Raw genomic sequence first — 19,194 nt, forward strand, 5'->3', positions numbered from 1 at the left:
AAATAGCTACTATATCTGGAGTTTAGGCCAGTAAGGAGGGTTTTTTTTTTACGAATGAATGAATGAGACGATTTCTTTGTTCTAGTAAATTACAGTGGAGTGCCGATTTAGAAGCTACTTTTATCCCGGAGAGGAATGAAAGGTATTATAATAATCAATGAAGAAATCTAAGATTTTTGATACTAGCATATACAGCTTTAAAAAACCTGCCTCTCTTTCTCAAACATGTATTGAATACTGTATGTGTTGGTGCAGATATACAGTATACAATATGTTAGGGTTGCCATATTTAGGCTGCAGAAACTTGGTGGACCACTAGATGGCCATAAAGAAATACAGAATACTCTAGCCTAGCCCTTTTGCATCCATCTAGTGACAATATGGAATATTTGACGACCAGCTATGATAGGCCTAATGTTTGTTGCATTTTTTCCAACAGTAATTCAGTAGCCCTGTTAGTATAAATTCTAGCGCAAGTACAGCAGTTATCCCTTTATTTTGAATTGAAGAATGGGATGTCTGACACTAGAGGTTACAATAGCTCCACAATGAAGTGATTTTGAGTACTTAAGTTTGGCAATCTGATTTTGGCTAGGATATGTTTATATCTTTGCAAGGTATTCCAGTAGTACTTTGATTGCAATTTGAGGAGTTTTTGTTTTTGTTTTGTTGTTTATTCGTTCAGTTGCTTCAAACTCTTGGAGACTTCATGGACCAGCCCACGCCAGAGCTTCCTGTCAGTCGTCAGCACCCCCAGCTCCCCCAAGGTCGAATCCATCACCTCTAGAATATCATCCATCCATCTTGTCCTCGGTCGGCCCCTCTTCCTTTTGCCTTCCACTCTCCCTAGCATCAGCATCTTCTCTAGGGTGTCCTGTCTTCTCATACTTCTTGTGGCCAAAGTATTTCAGTTTTGCCTTTAATATCATTCCCTCAAGTGAGCAGTCTGGCTTTATTTCCTGGAGGATGGACTGGTTTGATCTTCTTGCAGTCCAAGGCACTCTCATAATTTTCCTCCAACACCACAGTTCAAAAGCATCGATCTTCATTCTCTCAGCCTTCCTTATGGTCCAGCTCTCGCAGCCATATGTTACTACGGGGAACACCATTGCTTTAACAATGCGGACCTTTGTTGTCAGTGTGGTGTCTCTGCTCTTAACTATTTTATCCAGATTGCTCATTGCTCTTCTCCCAAGGATTAAGCGTCTTCTGATTTCCTGACTGCAATCAGCATCTGCAGTAATCTTCACACCTAGAAATACAAAGTCTTTCACTGCTTCTACATTTTCTCCCTCTATTTGCCAGTTATCAGTCAAGCTGGTTGCCCTAATCTTGGTTTTTTTGAGGTTTAGCTGCAAGCCAGCTTTTGCACTTTCTTCTTTCACCTTCATCATAAGGCTCCTCAGTTCCTCTTCGCTTTCAGCCATCGAAGTGGTATCATCTGCATATCTGAGATTGTTAATGTTTCTTCCAGCGATTTTAAGTCCAGCCTTGGATTCCTCAAGCCCAGCATGTCGCATGATGTGTTCTGCATAACAAGTTGAATAGGTAGGGTGAGAGTATACAGCCCTGCCGTACTCCTTTCCCAATCTTAAACCAGTCCGTTGTTCCGTGGTCTGTTCTTACTGTTGCTACTTGGTCGTTATACAGATTCCTCAGGAGGCAGACAAGGTAACTTGGTATCCCCATATCGCTAAGGACTTGCCACAATTTGTTATGGTCTGCACAGTCAAAGGCTTTAGAATAGTCAATAAAACAGAAATAGATGTTTTTCTGAAACTCCCTGGCTTTTTCCATTATCCAGCGGATATTGGCAATTTGGTCCCTAGTTCCTCTGCCTTTTCTAAACCCAGCTTGTACATCTGGCAATTCTCGCTCCATGAATTGCTGAAGTCTACCTTGCAGGATCTTGAGCATTACCTTACTGGCATGTGAAATAAGTGCCACTCTTCAATAGTTTGAACATTCTTTATTATTGTTTCCCTTTTTTGGTATGGGGATATAAGTTGACGTTTTCCAATCTGATGGCCATTCTTGTGTTTTCCAAATTTGCTGGCATATGGCATGCATCACCGTGACAGCATCATCTTGCAAGATTTTGAACAGTTCAGCTGGGATGCCATCATCTCCTGCTGCCTTGTTATTAGCAATGCTTCTTAAGGCCCATTCAACCTCACTCTTCAGGATGTCTGGCTCTAGCTCACTGACCACACTGTCAAAGCTATCCCCGATATTATTATCCTTCCTATACAGGTCTTCCGTATATTCTTTTCACCTTTTCTTGATCTCTTCTTCTTCTGTTAGGTCTTTGCCATCTTTGTTTTTGATCATACCCATTTTTGCTTGGAATTTACCTTCGATGTTTCCAATTTTCTGGAAGAGGTCTCTTGTCCTTCCTATTCTATTGTCTTCTTCCACTTCCGCGCATTGCTTGTTTAAAAATAATTCCTTGTCTCTTCTGGCTAACCTCTGGAATTTTGCATTTAATTGGGCATATCTCCCCCTATCACTGTTGCCTTTTGTGTTATTTCTTTCTTGGGCTACTTCTAGTGTCTCAGAAGACAGCCATTTTGCCTTCTTGGTTTCCTTTTTCTTTGGGATGTATTTTGTTGCTGTCTCCTGAACAATGTTGCGAACTTCTGTCCATAGTTCTTCAGGAACCCTATCTACTAAATCTAGTCCCTTAAATCTATTCTTCACCTCCACTGCATATTTGTTAGGAAAATATAGTATTAGGAATATTAGAATTTGGGGAGTATGTAAAGGCAAAATAAAAGTATTGTTAAATTGTGCTATCCCTAAATTAAATATTGTGGAAGGATGTGAATACAACAATTTTATAATAACTCTGCTCTTTTATTATATTCTGTTATTGAATGAGGGTTGAGCTGAGAAGTTGCTTATAGCAACCCTGCAATGCAACTTAGTCCTAATAGTGCAGTTATACTAGACTCTCCAATACAGTACATAAAGATTAAAAAAATTTTCTTTCAGGTATATGTTCAAAATCCAATGCTTAGTTTCATGTTCAATTGACTTTTATGCAGATGCATTGCAGTTTCAGTTAATAAGACATAAGTAAAATAGAGGTAGAAGTTCTGCTGCTTTTCCCCTTTTATTATGCAGGTAAGGGTTTATTATAATACACTTGTGGATTTCATTGATTATTTTTTGTGCAGCTTTCACTTTTTCTATAGGGGAGAGGGAGATAAAAAAATTAGAAAGTCTTATCAAGCCAGAGGCTCAGAGGATGTTGCTACTAACATCTTTTTGATATACTGTACTCATAATGAATTTTTTTCAGTCCACTGTAGGAATTATACTGTAGATCCATTGTATGGAAACTTTTACATGGTCCATTGTATAAGCCATCTGAAATGAAGTGAACAAATGTGCCATCTGAAGTGAAGCTCCTTTTATTAATTGCCACATTCATTCTTATTAACCGAAATGCATACACTTGAACTGTGTATCAGTGTATATACTAGATTCTTATTTGTCTTGGCACACATAAGACATTATTTGCTGAAACCTGGATTGGTGTATAAGTTAGTTAGGAAACCTTGCTGAGGTTGGATATCATAACTCAGCCCCCAATTTTATGGCGGACCTCAGGAGGCCTTAGTGGTAACTTTCCCAAAGGGGGCAGGGCTGAAACCCATGGTTATGTAGGTATGGAGGTGCTAGAGGCTTTTGAGAATCAGAATGGGAACATTTTGCCTTCCATAGGCCTTGTGCTTCCGTACCCACCCTACTTCCGTACAGACATTGGGCTCTTGAACTGTGGGTGTTGTGTCTCTGAAATTCGGGGCAAAATCTTAGAATGCTTTGGGGGATGCAAATGGGGTCTGAAGAAGTACATGTTGGCTATATCATATGTGTTGCCCATCTCTTGCTTAGTCTAATTTTCTACTCCCCCTTCTTTAACAAGCACAATGAGAGCTATAAAGAGAGGAGCTTACCAAGTATTTGTATTAGCAATGCTTTTTCATTTGTTCATAAATGACCTGGAGATTCAAGTGACAACAGTGAGATAGATGGAGAAAAGTTTCCATTTAAATGTACTAAAGACTTGTGGCTTCAATTTTATGTGGCTTCAAACCTATACACTATGTCCTTGGAATTCTGAGTAGAGATAAGAACATAAGATGAGCCATCCTTTTTAAAAATCTCACATACTGTATATACAACATCTATTAAAGAGGTGAAGACAGAAAATTGCACAATACATGTTGATTAGTAACACTGGGAACTGCCCATCTGCAAGCAACCAGTCACTTAATTTTAAGATAAACCCAGCCTAAGGTACTGGTAGTATTAGTACATCTTTCCCCAACTAAGTGCCCTCTAGCTATGCTAGGCCTGTAATCCTCAGAATTCAAACCAGTGTAATAGTGGGAATTAAAGTCCAATGCTGTATATCACACCAATCTATTCAGTAAATAAACCGTAATTGTTAGATTTTCACATATTAAACAATATACGGTTAACAAGCCACAAAGCTTTTATTTGCTCTGACATGCTAAGTCACAAACAAGCATAAATATTATATGCATTATTATATTCAGTATTACGATAATGTATGAATCACGCCACTTGGATAGTATACTGTATCTATACTGCAAAGTTCTGGACGATTCGCTAGAGATAAAACTCTCTGACCTAGAAGATCATCTTCGGCTGGGTTCATACGGCACGATCTTTTTAAATAGGTTTGCTAAATGAACCAGAGTTGCTAGATTCACACATCGTGATAAACCACAAGCTAGCAAATCAATGACGGCTTGCCGCGCGACGTCTTTCCCTTTGCCCTCTCCGGGCAAGAAAGCGTCAGCAATGCGAGCTAAGCGACGCCAGAGGTCAGAAACGCGCCGCCGAAGAAGGGGTAGGACGCCGGGTGGAAGCGAGGGTGGGATTATGTCAGCCTCGTCTTTCACTACGGTGTGATTGGCGAAGTCGGCGGCCTATCAAGACGGGAGTCGGGGTGAGTGGGGGGACGCTTTTCCCCGCTCCTGCTGCTGGGCCCGGCCGGGGTCGTGAAAGGAGTTTGGAGCGACCATTGGTTTGTCTGTGCAGGGCCGGGATTGTCCCCCCTCCCCGCTACATTGCTTCCCCTGCTCTTTACGGGTTCCGTCATGGAGACCGTCGCCCCTGTTCCTCCTGGCCCCGGGGCGGGTCCCTTCCCCCCACTTTTTCCCCCGGGGCTGCACGGGATCTACGGTGAGTGCCGGCGACTGTACCCGGAGCAGCCCAACCCCCTGCAGGTCACGGCGATTCTCAAATACTGGTGAGTGGGACGCGAGGAGAAGGAGCTGGTTCCGACTACAAGGCTTGTGCCGCGGGTGGGTAGGGGAGCGATAGTGGCATTCAGAGAGAGGCCTCGGGGGCTCCTGAACGAGTTTAGGGCCTGGCCGAGGGGACCTCTGGGCGACAAAGGGCGAGGGGCCCGGCTCCTGGAACGTGGTCCGCCGGGCTTGGAAAGGTGATAAATGTGTGTGCGCGCGCGCGTGTTGTGAAGGAGGGTCCGTCGGAAAACTGGGAGTGGCTAAGTGGTAGAAGGACTTAAGTCTGGGATGGGTTGTGGGACTTGGCGTTGGAGGTAGTTGTTTTGGGGGGAGAGAAGGAGAAGCTGTTGGAGCGGAGGATACCTTAGTAGAAGATGATGCCCAGAACGTTGTGCCAGCGGGTTGGGAGTTGTAATCCAGAACAGTGAGATGACACGGGATTCTCTGTCCTGGCCTGTACTCAAATCTAAATCCTCCTTGGATTTAATTTGAGTTGAAACACACATTTTAAAAATGACTCCAATTTTGGAGCAGTGATTTACCAGTTTATATACTGTAATTATTTATAGCTTGTGATCTGATTCATGTCTGTGTGTGAAGAATGGGTGAGTTTTCTAGAAGCAGCTTGAGCTGTAAGGGGTCTAGGTTTGTTATAATGACTCTTGCATGCAGGAGAGATTGAAAGGGCAATTGTTCTTAAATTTTGCCATTGTTACTCTGAATAAATATGAGAAACCATTGGAAACGTGAAGACCTTTATTTTTTAGTAAGGGTAACATTGATAAGGTCCTGCACATTTTTCATAAATGAATGCATGCATTTTGAGAGTGACCTTTGTCTTCATTGCAATAGCTTTGTGAGTTGGCTTTTGTATATTGTTGCTAGCAGTAGGTGAGTGGGATGCTCCTTTTCCTTTGTGTCCTGTCTTCCCCCCTGCTTCCATTTCTTTTTCTGTCTTATCATATGCGTAGGATTCACACATATGCTTCATTTCAGCTTAAATCAACATGCCTGATTCTTAGTGTCTCCATCTAATGTTACAGGACCAGCTTCTGCTGGGATTGTCTCCATCTAATGTTACATATATAACTTTAAGAAAAAAACAAATGTGATGAATGAGCCCAAACTTTGTTACTTCACTTGTCTTTCTGCATAGAATGTGGAAGGTGAAAGGTCCCCTGTGCAAGCACCGAGTCACGTCTGACCCTCTGGGGGGATGCTGCTTTCGTGTCATTTTCTTGGCAGACTATAGTGGGGTGGTTTGCCATTGCCTTGCCCAGTTGTCACCTTCCCCAGCAAGCTGGGTACTCATTTTAGCGACCTCGGAAGGATGGAAGGCTGAGTCACCCTGAGCTGGCTACCTGAAAATCCAGCTTCTGCTGGGATTGAACTCGGGTTGTGGGGAGAGTTTCGGTTGCAATACTGCTGCCTACCACTCTGCGCCACACAAGGCTCCTTCTGCATAGAATACACTTCCCCCTATTGGTAATTTCTGTTGCTGCATGTCTCTATGCTTTCAGGCGGGATTTGTCATGAGTACTGATGGTGAGCAGGAGGGGGCCCTATCCAGAGGGAAAAATGTATGCGTAGTTTAGAGGCTTTGAACCTTCCTTCAAAGAAACTCAGAGCAGACCCACCTTAAGTTTTGGGTTTATCTGTGTGGGTTTCCCACGGTCTTTCAGTTTGGCAGGATTTTCTGTCTACTAGAGTAGTTCAGTAAACACTAGAGACCAACTCACTGTCTCGCTGTGGTACTTCGCTCTAAGATAGGACAGGATTATTTGTTTTGCTGATACAGCCAGGCAGCAGTTGTGTGCATACAAGAAACATCTACTCACCTCATTTGCCATGGTTTCAATCTCAGTCATACCATTCCAGTTTTTAAAAAAATATATAATCAAAATGTTACTGCCTCTCCCAATGAAGTGCTCTGGAAGTGAGTGCCTGCTTGCCACTGCAAAGCTGCAGGAATTCTGCCTGGCTTGGCAGCTCCCAATATAACCAGGGCAGTCACTGATTTCATAGATTGTCTGGTACTGGATGATCACCTAAGTCACCTGTTGATGGTTTGAGCCAGATTAGGTCAGCTGTCCTGCACAGACATGGCCTATGTTCTGCGCATACTGTGGCTGCTGTAGAAGAAGTAGAGGGAGAGAGGGAATTGAACTATTGTAGTCACATTTCTGGATTCAGTGAACAGTGGAAAAAACTGAAGTTGAGAAAGTAAGACATTGTGTTTGCTTCAGCATGTAACTCTTTTGAGTTCAAGTATTGCTGCTGTTTAATACCAAGGTTGTCAAGGGTTTGGGACCATGGAAGCAAGAATAAGTATACTTCTTGGCCAATACTCAATTGTATAAGAGAAAAGGCCTGGTGATCTGTCTTTTATTTGTCTTGGTCATGAAGAAGATTTAAGTGTTTTATATTAGCTAGTAGTATCAGATTAATCCTCTATGTCTGTTGATTTCCAGAGCCAAAATGCTATGATTGTCCCAGATGGAGCTGCCTGTTGCGCCTTTCTCTGAATAAGTCTTCCCAGTGGTTGACAACTCTGTGAATCAGATACTTATTTAATTTGAGCCTGGAATCAGCTACAATCTGTAATTTCAGGTCTTGTTTCACTCAAATGATGTCTTTGGGGAAGTATTGAGTAGCTAGGTTTATTATGTTTGAGAAACTGTTAGTTTGCAAATAGATATCAACAAGATCCTAAGGACAAGATATTTGGCTGGATAGTAACTAAGATGAGGTAACTGAGCACTGTATACTCCCACTACTTTTTAATTTATTTTATAAATTTGGGGAAACCAGAAACCAGAATCAGGTAATTTTGATCATTTTCTTTATCTTCTTTGAGAGTGGTTACCCCCAAGCACTTTGGTTTGAAATTAGTCTACATTCTATAAAAGATTCTATAAAACTTATGAAGCATGTTTTTTAAAAGTAATTTCTTGTTAAGGTACTATTAATTACCACTAACAAAGGAAAATGAAAACTGAAAATTATTTAGACTAAGTTTCATCTAAATATAGATTTATTTATTTTTATAGAGACATTTCATACCGTACCAGTCAGCTTGGTGGTTAACAATAAAAACATAACCAATTGATAAATGAAAAAAACCCTTTGAACCTACATTATTTTACTTAAAAATGTTTGCTTAGTCACTGTCAGTTCAAATCAAAAGCCTGCTTAAAAGGGAATGTTTTCAGAGCTTTCCAGAATGCTAAAATTAACAGCATAAGGTTAAGACCTTATTTCTCTACCCTTTGAAAATATTCTTAGAATACGAATATGCAAGACTTCATTTCCTTTTGGAATATTTCATTACCTGATGCAATATGGGAAACAGAAGGGTTTCTTGATTCTGCAGTTTACAGTAGGAATTGGTCTCTAGGCATAGCTAGTCTGGGAAAGGGAAAGGGAAGGAAAGGAAAGGAAAATCCTAGTTGGAATAAAGAATAGTATATGACTTAAGGTTATATTTCTTTGTAAATAAGATTGTATACTCATATTGCTTATATAACTGAATGCAGTGGTGTGACCAGTTTTGTGGAAATTAGCACAAAGTGAAGGGTTTTGATCCCACAAATGTGATATGCAAATTAAATAATGCAGGCTACTTATTTTTGATAAGAGTCTGGAAATATCTATTTCTTAGCCATAAGCCTATTTAAAATCATTCCTATTTTTCTCTGGAAAATGGTATTTTGCTGTCCTTTGCTTTATGTGAAGTTACTTAAATTAGCTTCCCTGTTGATAAGTGATAGGCTGCAGTGAGCACCTTGCTTAACTAACAGAAATTGTTAGACTGACATCTGGTGGTTAAACTGTTCAAAACTTTATTTAGGTCTGATTTAGAAATGTTTCTCTTCTACATGCCTCAGCAGGTGGCAGCACCTGGCTGACATTGTCTGCATTCAGAAGCTAAGCACACTGGAGACTGACTGTGAATCACTTCTGACTTTACCAAAAAAAATTGCATGAACATGTCCATGAAATACAGCCTGTCCCAAAAGAGACTGTACCTTTACTGTATCTTCCAATGGTGATTTTTAAGAAGTCTAAATGGAGATTTTATTCAAACCTATCTGATCTTATTTTATCTTATCTATCTGAGAAACTGCTAGGGCTTTCTGAAAAGTGTTTGTTTCAACTTTGCCCTTATAATTTTTTTTTTTTGCCCATACAAAAATAGAAACTGCTTAGGCTGCTAATAAGGACGCGGTGGCGCTGCGGGTTAAACCGCTGAGCTGCCGATCGGAAGGTCGGCGGTTCGAAACCGCGCGGCGGGGTGAGCTCCCGTTGCTAGTCCCAGCTCCTGCTCACCTAGCAGTTCGAAAACATGCCAATGTGAGTAGATCAATAGGTACCGCTTCGGCGGGAAGGTAACGGCGTTCCGAGTCGTCATGCTGGCCACATGACCCGGAAGTGTCTATGACAACGCCGGCTCTAAGGCTTAGAAACGGAGATGAGCACCGCCCCCTAGAGTCGGACACGACTGGACTTTACGTCGAGGGAAACCTTTACCTTTACCTTTTAGGCTGCTAATGTCCTGGAACTTATCCTGTGATTACCTCATTGTTTATTGTATTTCTCTTCTGACATCTTCCTCAGGATAAATAGCCTATATTTTACTTTAGTATGGAAATTGTTCCTGCAGCATTTTGCATAAAATACCCATCTCTTGGGATTTCACTCCATATATCTGATGAAATGAACAGAGATCCACAAAAGCTTGTGTGATAAGGCTCTTTGCTTTGCAGCAAAAGACTGACAAGTCTCTCTAAAATGTTTTTCTGTATTAACACTTTTAAAGCAATAAAATAAAAAAGGGAGAAAAAGTGCAAGATGTATTCACATCTAGGACTGCTCTATATATTAAAAAATTCTTAACTATAGTACTTATGATGCATATATGACTGCTGGGAAGTCATTATTTCTTGTTCTTTTCAGCACATGTTAGGGAGCAAAAAAATATATCTAAACATGTTACAATCTATAAGAAGATAGCACAGGCTTATGAAAATCCTAGAAACTGTCAGACCCCAATAGCTGGCAAACTCAAGAGGCAAGAACCATATACCATTTTAGAGAGATATTGCTAATGCTAGGCAGGATAAAAACTATCTTGAAAAGTGCAAAATTTCCCAGGCAGACTTACGGGAAGTCAATTAAGGTGGAGTCCCTTGGAAACATTTCTTTCCCTTGGCCTTCACTTCCCATAACCACTGAACAACTCTTCTCTCTCCCCCACCTGGTTCCCAAAGTCTCTCACAGTAATTGATTAGTAAGCCTTATAATGATATCCAGAACTGTAGCTATTGTTTGGATGTTCTGCAAAGTACACCAAGCTTCTACAAAGCATGCTTGAAAGGTGGGATATAAATTTAGTAATAAATCAGTAAAAATAATGCAGCTCTCATTGAAGCTCTAATCGAGGACTGAATTTTTTAAATAGAGACTTGACTTACATAATACCCTACACTATGATTTAATTTAATTTCCACAGTTCTACAGATGGGTCAGAAAGTAGGGAAACTCACCAATGTTAGCCTCCACCTCCTCACCTCACCTTCCTAGCCTTCCTACAGATGGCCTAGCCAATGATCTACAACTAAACGTTGTCCGCAAATAGGAGTCAGCCCTTTTATCAGTCTTATCACTGTGGAGCATCAGTCCTCTGTTGACTCATCTCTATGCCAAGATTCCTAAGGAGGCCCTCCATAGTACCTGATATATACTGGTCTATGTCATGGTACCTCTAGCTTCAGAACTTAACCTGAGCCTCATTTGAAGCCTTGTATGAATCATCCATAGGGCACCTAACTCTTACCCCTTGGTGTCCTTCAGCAAAAGGATGCTGCAGAAAATAGTTACTAGGACAGGCTGTGGGCCTTCCTGATAGAAGATTCTATCCTCTACTATTCAACCCTGGTATGTCTCACTTTAGGATTCCCTGACTGCTTTAGGGGGAAAGAAAAAACACTGGACAGGGCATCCAAACCATCCAGACATGATCAGAGAGAATCTTGGGGCCCAACAATATGAGCAGCAAATTATATCCCTTTTTTACTCTTATTTCTTCTGATTTTCTTTCTTTGAGTTATGTTTCTGTCTTGTTTTTCCAAAAATGGAGAAGGGGTTATCTCCTCCCACAGAAATTGGCTTCAAAAAAATTTTAAGCCGTGTCTCTGGAGAAAGTGGAGGGAGATACCACTCTTCAAGACCCTCCTGTCCTCACTGTAGAAAATGGACTGTCCTTTACAATAACTCCAATGTAGTGTTTCCAAGAAAGCTTCTGGGCCCATGTTATTACTATAGACAATCTAAGTATGGTTGGTGTCTGCAATTCAGTGCTTTGTTTGTAAGAAAGCCTACCTTCCAAAAATAAAGACACAGGTAAGGTAGGATAATAGAAAGTATTTATCTAATACAGAAGATGGCAGGGAGGGGGAAAATACAGAAATGCTTACAAGTGTAAATAACGGATGTAATATAGTTTTTCATTGTTAGAATAATTCAAACTACTTCATTTCTGATTTTGAAAAAAAAATATTGCCCAACAATTTTGGATAACAAATGGCACATATTACTAATTTTGTTAAATATGGTGGCTACTATGATAAAAACAAAATATGCTACTTGATTTTTTTATTAGTTTTACAGGTTTGCAAATATATGAAAAAATGATTAAAAGTTATAAACTTTCTGGCTAGTTTTATTAATAAGATATGATCCTAATAAATACTTTGCAGCTTTTCCTTAATAGCAGAAAGATTAGGGAGATAAGTGCAGTATGTATTTCTGACTCTAAGTAGATCTTGCTGAATTCAGCTATTAACTGGGTTCACACTCATACTATGTTCTAAACTGCTCTAATTTGGATTGTTTTTCTTGGGCTCAGCATGGTACAGAAACCCAACTAATTCTGACCTATCAGCAAACCATAATTAAATCATGGCTGATATAATATGTGAATTCAGCCAGTGTCTGAATCATCTTTAGATAAATACTATACAAAGCACATTAGGTTTTTGAATATATGTAAGATACTTACGGTGTAGTATTATGGAGGAAAAACTTTTTAGACGTATTTTTATGAATGTGTTCTGATGCTCTTGGATGAAAATGTTCATTTTAATTATGTTCATTTGTCTTTTGCAGTACGCTGACATCTCTGTGATCCTGCAGTTTGTTCAGTATTGAAACAGTAAAAAAATGAATTACTGTGAAAGTCAAGCAGTGTAGAATTGCAAGATCTCTGACAACAACGATGTAGTTATGATGACATGGGGCAAAGTTCTTACTTAGTTTCAGAAAAAAGCATTAACTGCTTTCAGAAAGAAGTGGTGTAATAATGTGGAGTAGGGGTAAACATCTTTAGTTGAAACTGTTTCCCAAAAGTGAATTAAAACTTCATCTCATTTCTCTTTCTCTTTTTTTTTAAATAGGTTAGGTGGACCTGATCCTCTGGACTATGTTAGTATGTACAGAAACTTGGGAAGTCCAACTCAAAATGTTCCTGAGCACTGGCATTATGTAAGCTTTGGACTAAGTGACTTGTATGGTGATAACAGAGTGCATGAGTAAGTCTTTAATTTCTATATATTATGGTTTGTAGTTTTCTGAAGTAGTTGGAAATGCAATAGAGGAAACATGTCATGTCATCTCCCATATAGACTACTGTAATGCGCTCTACATGGGGCTACCCTTGAAAAATATCCGGAAGCTACAACTGGTCCAGAACGCAGCCGCGTGGGCAATTTTAGGGCCCCAAGGTTGGCACATGTAACACCTCTGCTACACGAGCTGCACTGGCTCCCAGTTTGCTTCTGGGTCCAATTCAAGGTGTTGGTTATTACCTTTAAAGCCCTACATGGCATGGGGCCAGGTTACCTGAGGGACCATCTCATCCCCATTACATCAATCCGTCCCACCCGGTCATGCAGACAGGGCATGTTACAGACCCCATCTGTAAAGGAATTGCATCTGATGGGGTCCAGGAAGTGGGCCTTCTCTGCAGTAGCTCCTGCCCTCTGGAACATTCTTCCCTCAGAGGTGAGACAAGCCCTCTTGCTCCTGGACTTCCACAAAAAGCTAAAAACCTGGTTTTGCCATCATGCCTGGAACAGGATGGGGAATAGCCATCTGTGGGGATGGCTAGCGCCCTAGGACGATCTTTTAAACTCATGAACTGAAACACAACTTTTAGCCATCTGGATTTTACTATATTTTATTATATTTTATATTTTTATTGTCTATTTATTATTGCATTTATATTGACATTGAATTTTAAATTTTGCTTCTGTAAACAGCCCAGAGTCCCTCCTTTGGGTGGGAGATGGGCGGTAATAAAATTCGAAGACAGACAGACAGAAAGAAAGAGGCTGGGTTCATGCATTCAGTTAAGAAATGGTTAGTTTTTAAATGTCCAAAATCTCAGAAGATCACCAGTTTTCACATTTTTTTTCTGTTCTTACTTGAAAAAACAGAAAATTTTGAACAAGAGCACCAACATTTTGTGACTGTACAAGTGAGAAAGCAAAATTATGTGATACCTGGCAATCTCTTAGCCAAAAATGTTTTGGGTTCTTGTGGATGTCATTTGGAAGAAGTCACGTCCTGTGACAGATTTATGAGGCACTTGAGGATGAAATTGTTCACCTCATGCTGTGTTTTTGACACAGTACCTACTAAGATTAGTGCACCACACCACAATAGTGTGGTATCACTTTTAGGTTTTGAGACCCAAGGACATGGCCCAGAGTTTATAGTTGCCCAAGCAATTGCATGCTATCTTGATCCCTGCCTTTCTTGCCTATTAAGGAAGCTAAAGAGACTGGGTGGATCTAGGAATAGTGTACAGTATATGCTGTAATTGTATGAGAGAGTGGTGCCACTAGCTTTAAAGGAGGGAGTGATCCTCCCATCTCTGAAAAAGTCTGCTCTGGACCAGTATTATACCAGTTACCACCCGAATACTCAATTTTGGGACAAGGTATTTCAAAAATTCAGTTGCAGACCCCTGATGATCTCACCCATTTCCAGCCTGGTTCATGCCTTGGTTTTGGAAAGTATCAGCTGTGGTTACCAGATTGATGACCCTATGAGATAGACAGAGAGATTATGACTCTGCTGGTACAGCTTAATTTTTCAGCAATTGTGGTATTCTCCTGGACCAGTGGGAACATTGAGAGTTGGAGGTTCCATGTTAAAATAGTTTCTTTGCAGCACAATTGCAAATGAGTAAGGAAAAAAAACAGAGGTTAGCAGAAAAAGTCAATATGGCCACATAAAATATTTAGTGAAAATCTGAAAAAAAACGGGGGGCATTCAAGAAAACTGTAAAGACTGTTCATAAGGGAACAGTACAATTAGGTAGTCCAGAACTGCAGAACTGTTATCAAGGAAGCAAATGCTCAGAATGAGTTGAGGTTAGCAAAAGATGTGAAGAATAGTAAAAGGGTTCTTTGAGTACATTCAGAGTAAAAGAAAAGAAAAAATAAAAGGAAGAAAAAATAGTATAATAGTTTGCTCAGCGAACATGCCAAAATACTTAACAGGTAACAAAGAAAAGACAGGGCCACTGATCTTTTATTTTGGATCAGTCTTCAACAACTATATATATACTGTATGTATGTACATGCATGCATGCATGCATACATACATACATACATACATACATACGCAATTGTAAACAGCAGAATGAAGTAGCAGGCTTGAAGCTTGAGGTTGAGAGAAACATGGTGAAGGAATACCTCTTTACTTTGAATAAATTTAAATACCAGAATTGGAATAATCGCACCTTAGGGTACTAAAAGAACTGGCTGATGGTCTGTTTGTATGCATTTTCTTTGAGAAATCTTGGACAGCAGATGAAGTGTCAGAAGACTGAGAAGAAGAAATGTCCCTATCTTCAAAAAGGGAAAAAAGGAAGATGCAGCAAATTTCAGACCAGGCAGCCCAACATTGATACCTGATAAGATTCTAATACAATCATAAAGAGCTCAAGCACCTTGAGAACAGTACTGTACTATTCTGAAGTCAGATGGATTTGTGAAGAACAAATCTTCCTGCACTAATCTTATCTAATGAATATTTGAATGAATACTTTTATTGTCACTGACCATAATTGCAAACAAAACCACATTAAAAATAAAAATAAAGTAAAAACAAAACAAGATAAAATATTACAACTGATGGTGGGTTCATCAGTGGATAATCAAAGTCTGCCTAATTGTATTCAGGAAGTTATCAACCTTATCTAATGTTTTGATCTCATAACTTCCTGAATAGATTGTGGAAATATGCAGACATACTATATCTTGACTTCAGCAAAGCATTTACCTAAGTAACCCATGCTGATTAGCAAGCTAATTAAGATTGATTGAAGGACATGACAATTAAGAAAATATAGTTCTGGGGACCATACTTAATAGGAGAAATACTTCAGAGAAAGTCAGTGAAGATGATTAAAAGAGTAAAAACTAAATCTTATGAAGAGAAATGGAAAAATCTGAATGTTTTTATATAAGGGTTTTGTTAATAGCTAACGATTTTTAAGCAACTACTTACAAGGAATATGAAAAAAAAAGGCCAGATTACTATTACACAATGGGAAATGTGGGCAGAGAGGATGCTGGATTTGAATCCAAGGAAGATATAAATTCAGGAATTGGCCTTACTGGCTCATAGAATGTCCACTGTTGTGTTAAATTACAATATGGATTATCTTAGTCATACTGAATTTCTGGGAAATTTCAATCAAGTTTGCGCCTGCCTTGTTGGAGTATGATAGTTTAGCCTTGAGAAAAGTTGACAGAAGGAAGTCATAATACCACTCTTCAAATGCCTAAAAGGATGTCATTTAGAAGATTTAATACCTATACTGTCTTGTTCCAGAGTGCAGGACACAGAGTATTGGATTTAAATGACAACAAGGGAAATTCCAATTACATGTTAGAAAAGTCTTCCTGACAGAGCAATTCCACAGTGGTTCCAAATAGAGAGGAAGTGAGCTCTCTTTCACTGGATGTGTTCAAGAAGAGGCTAGATAGCCATCTGACTGAGATGCTTTAGAATTACTTGGTGCTCTCTGAGCCTTGTTGTTTTCTTGCAGACGTTTCATTGCCAGACTAGGCAACATCTTCAGTGCGAAAAGGGAGTGGGGCTTGCTCTCAGTTTATATACCATGGCTTGCCCTGCTTGTGTTGGTGGGGGTGTTGTTCTCTCCTTGGGAGCTCTTTGATTGGGCTGTTTTTGCTGCTTGGTTGATGGACTGAGTTAATAGCTCTTTGATTAAGGTGTATTGTGCTGTTTGATTGTTTATCTGGTGTTAATCCTGGTGTTGATTTTTGCATATCTAGGTGCTGATTGCTGGCAAGGGAGTGTACTGGTCTTTTGGCTTTTCTATTGTCTCTTTTGAATGGTATGTAAATGTTGTTTACTTCTATGTGTCTGCTGATGGCTGCTTTGTCTGAGTGCCAGGCTTCCAGGAATTCTCTGACATGTTTGGATTTGGCTTGGTTTAGGATGCTCACAGTTTCCCAGTTGAAACTATGGTTGAGTCTGTCTATGTGTTGTGAGTTTAGGGAGTTCTCAACGTGTCTTCTGACTGCTAGTTGGTGTTCGTGGATGCACTCTGCTAGTCTTCTGCCTGTCTGTCCTACATAGTGGCTGTTACAGTCTTTGCACTATATATTGTAAATAACTCCTGTTTTTTCTTCTTGGGCTATTGGGTCTTTTGGGTTACTTAATATGTTTTGAAGAGTTTTAGTTGGTTTATATGCTACAGTGATGCCATACGGTTGTAACAGTGTGTTGGTGGTTTCTGTGATGTTTCTGATGTATGGCGGTGTTATCCTTTTCATAGCTTCTGTTGGTTGGGTTGTAGTGGGTTGGGTGGCGAGGCACTTTTAATAAAGTTGAGCGGGTATCAATTTTGCTGAAAGATGCTGTACAGATGATCTTTTTCCTTTTTCTGGTGTTCTGGGTAGCTGCAGTGGGTAAGTGCTCGTCTGAATAATGTTCTTACACAGCTTCTCTTGTGGGAGGTTGGATTGTTACTTTGGTAATAGAGCACTTGGTTGGTGTGGGTAGCTTTTCTGTAGACTTGTGTTTCTAACTTGCCATCCTTTCCTCTACTGATGAGGATGTCCAAGAATGGTAGTGTGTTGTTGTTTTCTTCCTCCCTTGTGAATTTTATTCCATTAAAGATGTTGTTGATGGTTTCATGAGTTTCTTCCAATTGTTTGTTTTGTATTATGACGAAAGTGTCATCTACGTACCGGATCCATACTTTGGGTTGTATGTGTGGGAGTGCTATCCTTTTCAGACGTTGCATTACAATCTCTGCTATAAGTCCAGAAATAGGTGATCCCATGGGTGTTCCTTTGATCTGTTGATATATTTCTCCATCAAACTGAAAGTAGGTCGTAAGGCAGAGGTTGATGAGGTCCATTATCTTGGGTATTTCTATTTTGGTGTATTTGGCTAGGTCAGGTGTGTTGTGCAGAACTGCAGCCATGGATTTTTTCGCTAGTGCCGGGTCTATGGATGTGAAGAGAGCTGTAATGTCGAATGGCACCATGATCTCATCTTCTTCTATTTTTAGATTTTTGATTTTCTGGAGGCACTGTAGCGGGGAGTTGATAGAATATTCACTCTCCTCTGTGAGATGCCTAAGTTTCTTTGTAAGCTCTTTAGCTATGTTGTAGGTGGGAGTCCCTGGTAATGATACAATAGGCCAAAGTGGTATGCCAGGCTTGTGTATCTTGGGGTGTCCATAGAAGCTTGGGAGGATGGGTCCACTGCTTTTCATCTACCTCTGTTCTTCTTGTGTAATTTGACCTTTCTTGGTGAGGTCGTTGAGAATTCTTTTTTACTTGGTTGTCCAGTTTCTGTATGGGATTGGTGTTCACTGGGGTGTAGGTTTCTTTATCCTCAAGTAATTCTTTGGCCTTTTGTATATATTGTGATCTGTCCATAATGACGGTGGTGCGACCTTTGTCTGCTGGGAGGATGATGATAGTTTGATCCATCTTTAGGTGTTTGAGGGCTGCTCTGTTCTCTACTTTCAGTTGGTTCTGTTTCCACATCCTTCTGATTTGTGGTATGATTGTCTCCTTGGGTTTCTGTAGTGAGCCCTGTAGTTTTCAATGCCGCTTCTAGAGCTGCGAAGAATTCTAATTTATTCGCATCCTCTGTGTTGTAGTTCAGGCCTCTCTGTAGGATATTGAAATGTCTGCAATGAAATGTCTGCAAGAAAACAACAAGGTTCAGAGAGCACCAAGGACTCCACAGTTTAACCGTGAGCTACAAATATTTGCTTTGATGCTTTACTTTGTATCAAGCTTTCCAATCTGGGAACAATAGAAGATCATCGATCTCCTGACACTTCATGGCTTAACTTGATTTGGCTGAAAACTCTCAGATGTGGCTTAGCTAGATTAGCATCTTTATTGCAGATAAGAATGAAGCTGTACCCAACATACAATTGTCCCTTGGTGTGTATGCAAAAAATGGCTGAGTGCTGTCTTGCAGTAATGCATGGGCATGCCTTTTCTGTGGTGGTGTTTTTATTGGAATGGTTTCCCTCCCTGAAAGCACCCACTATTGTAGGAGAGTTTATGAAATGGAAAGTGTTCCTGTTTCCATCTCAGAAATCATTGCATCTAAGAAGTTCTGTTGCTTCCTTTTGGACTGGCCCCAGTTCAGCAGAAAGAAAATCTGAAATGTTTTGACTTCTGTGTTTTGGCAGAAATGAATTCTTCAACAGTTTCAGATGTTCCAGCCATGGCAAAGAATGAGATTCATAACAAGCCTTTTGGTTGCAAGAATCTGGATATGCAGAACAACCTTCTTTTCATTTGTATCTGGAAAAACAATTATATGTCATTCCATATGT

General features: G+C 40.1%; 1 protein-coding gene across 2 annotated transcripts in view; it reads left to right on the forward strand.

Annotated features, from left to right (window-relative positions):
* Positions 1-4,931: 4,931 nt before the first annotated feature.
* Positions 4,932-19,194, forward strand: part of SUFU (SUFU negative regulator of hedgehog signaling) — a 90,370-nt gene continuing 76,107 nt past the window's right edge. For both annotated transcript variants that reach the window (XM_063307084.1, XM_063307086.1), the window contains exons 1-2: positions 4,932-5,287; positions 12,740-12,874. In XM_063307084.1, coding sequence (XP_063163154.1) covers positions 5,136-5,287; positions 12,740-12,874 — 287 coding nt within the window. In that variant the 5' untranslated portion in view covers positions 4,932-5,135. The remainder of the gene's footprint in view (positions 5,288-12,739; positions 12,875-19,194) is intronic.

This window comes from Candoia aspera, chromosome 6, assembly GCF_035149785.1.
Source record: "Candoia aspera isolate rCanAsp1 chromosome 6, rCanAsp1.hap2, whole genome shotgun sequence".
Taxonomy (NCBI): domain Eukaryota; kingdom Metazoa; phylum Chordata; class Lepidosauria; order Squamata; family Boidae; genus Candoia; species Candoia aspera.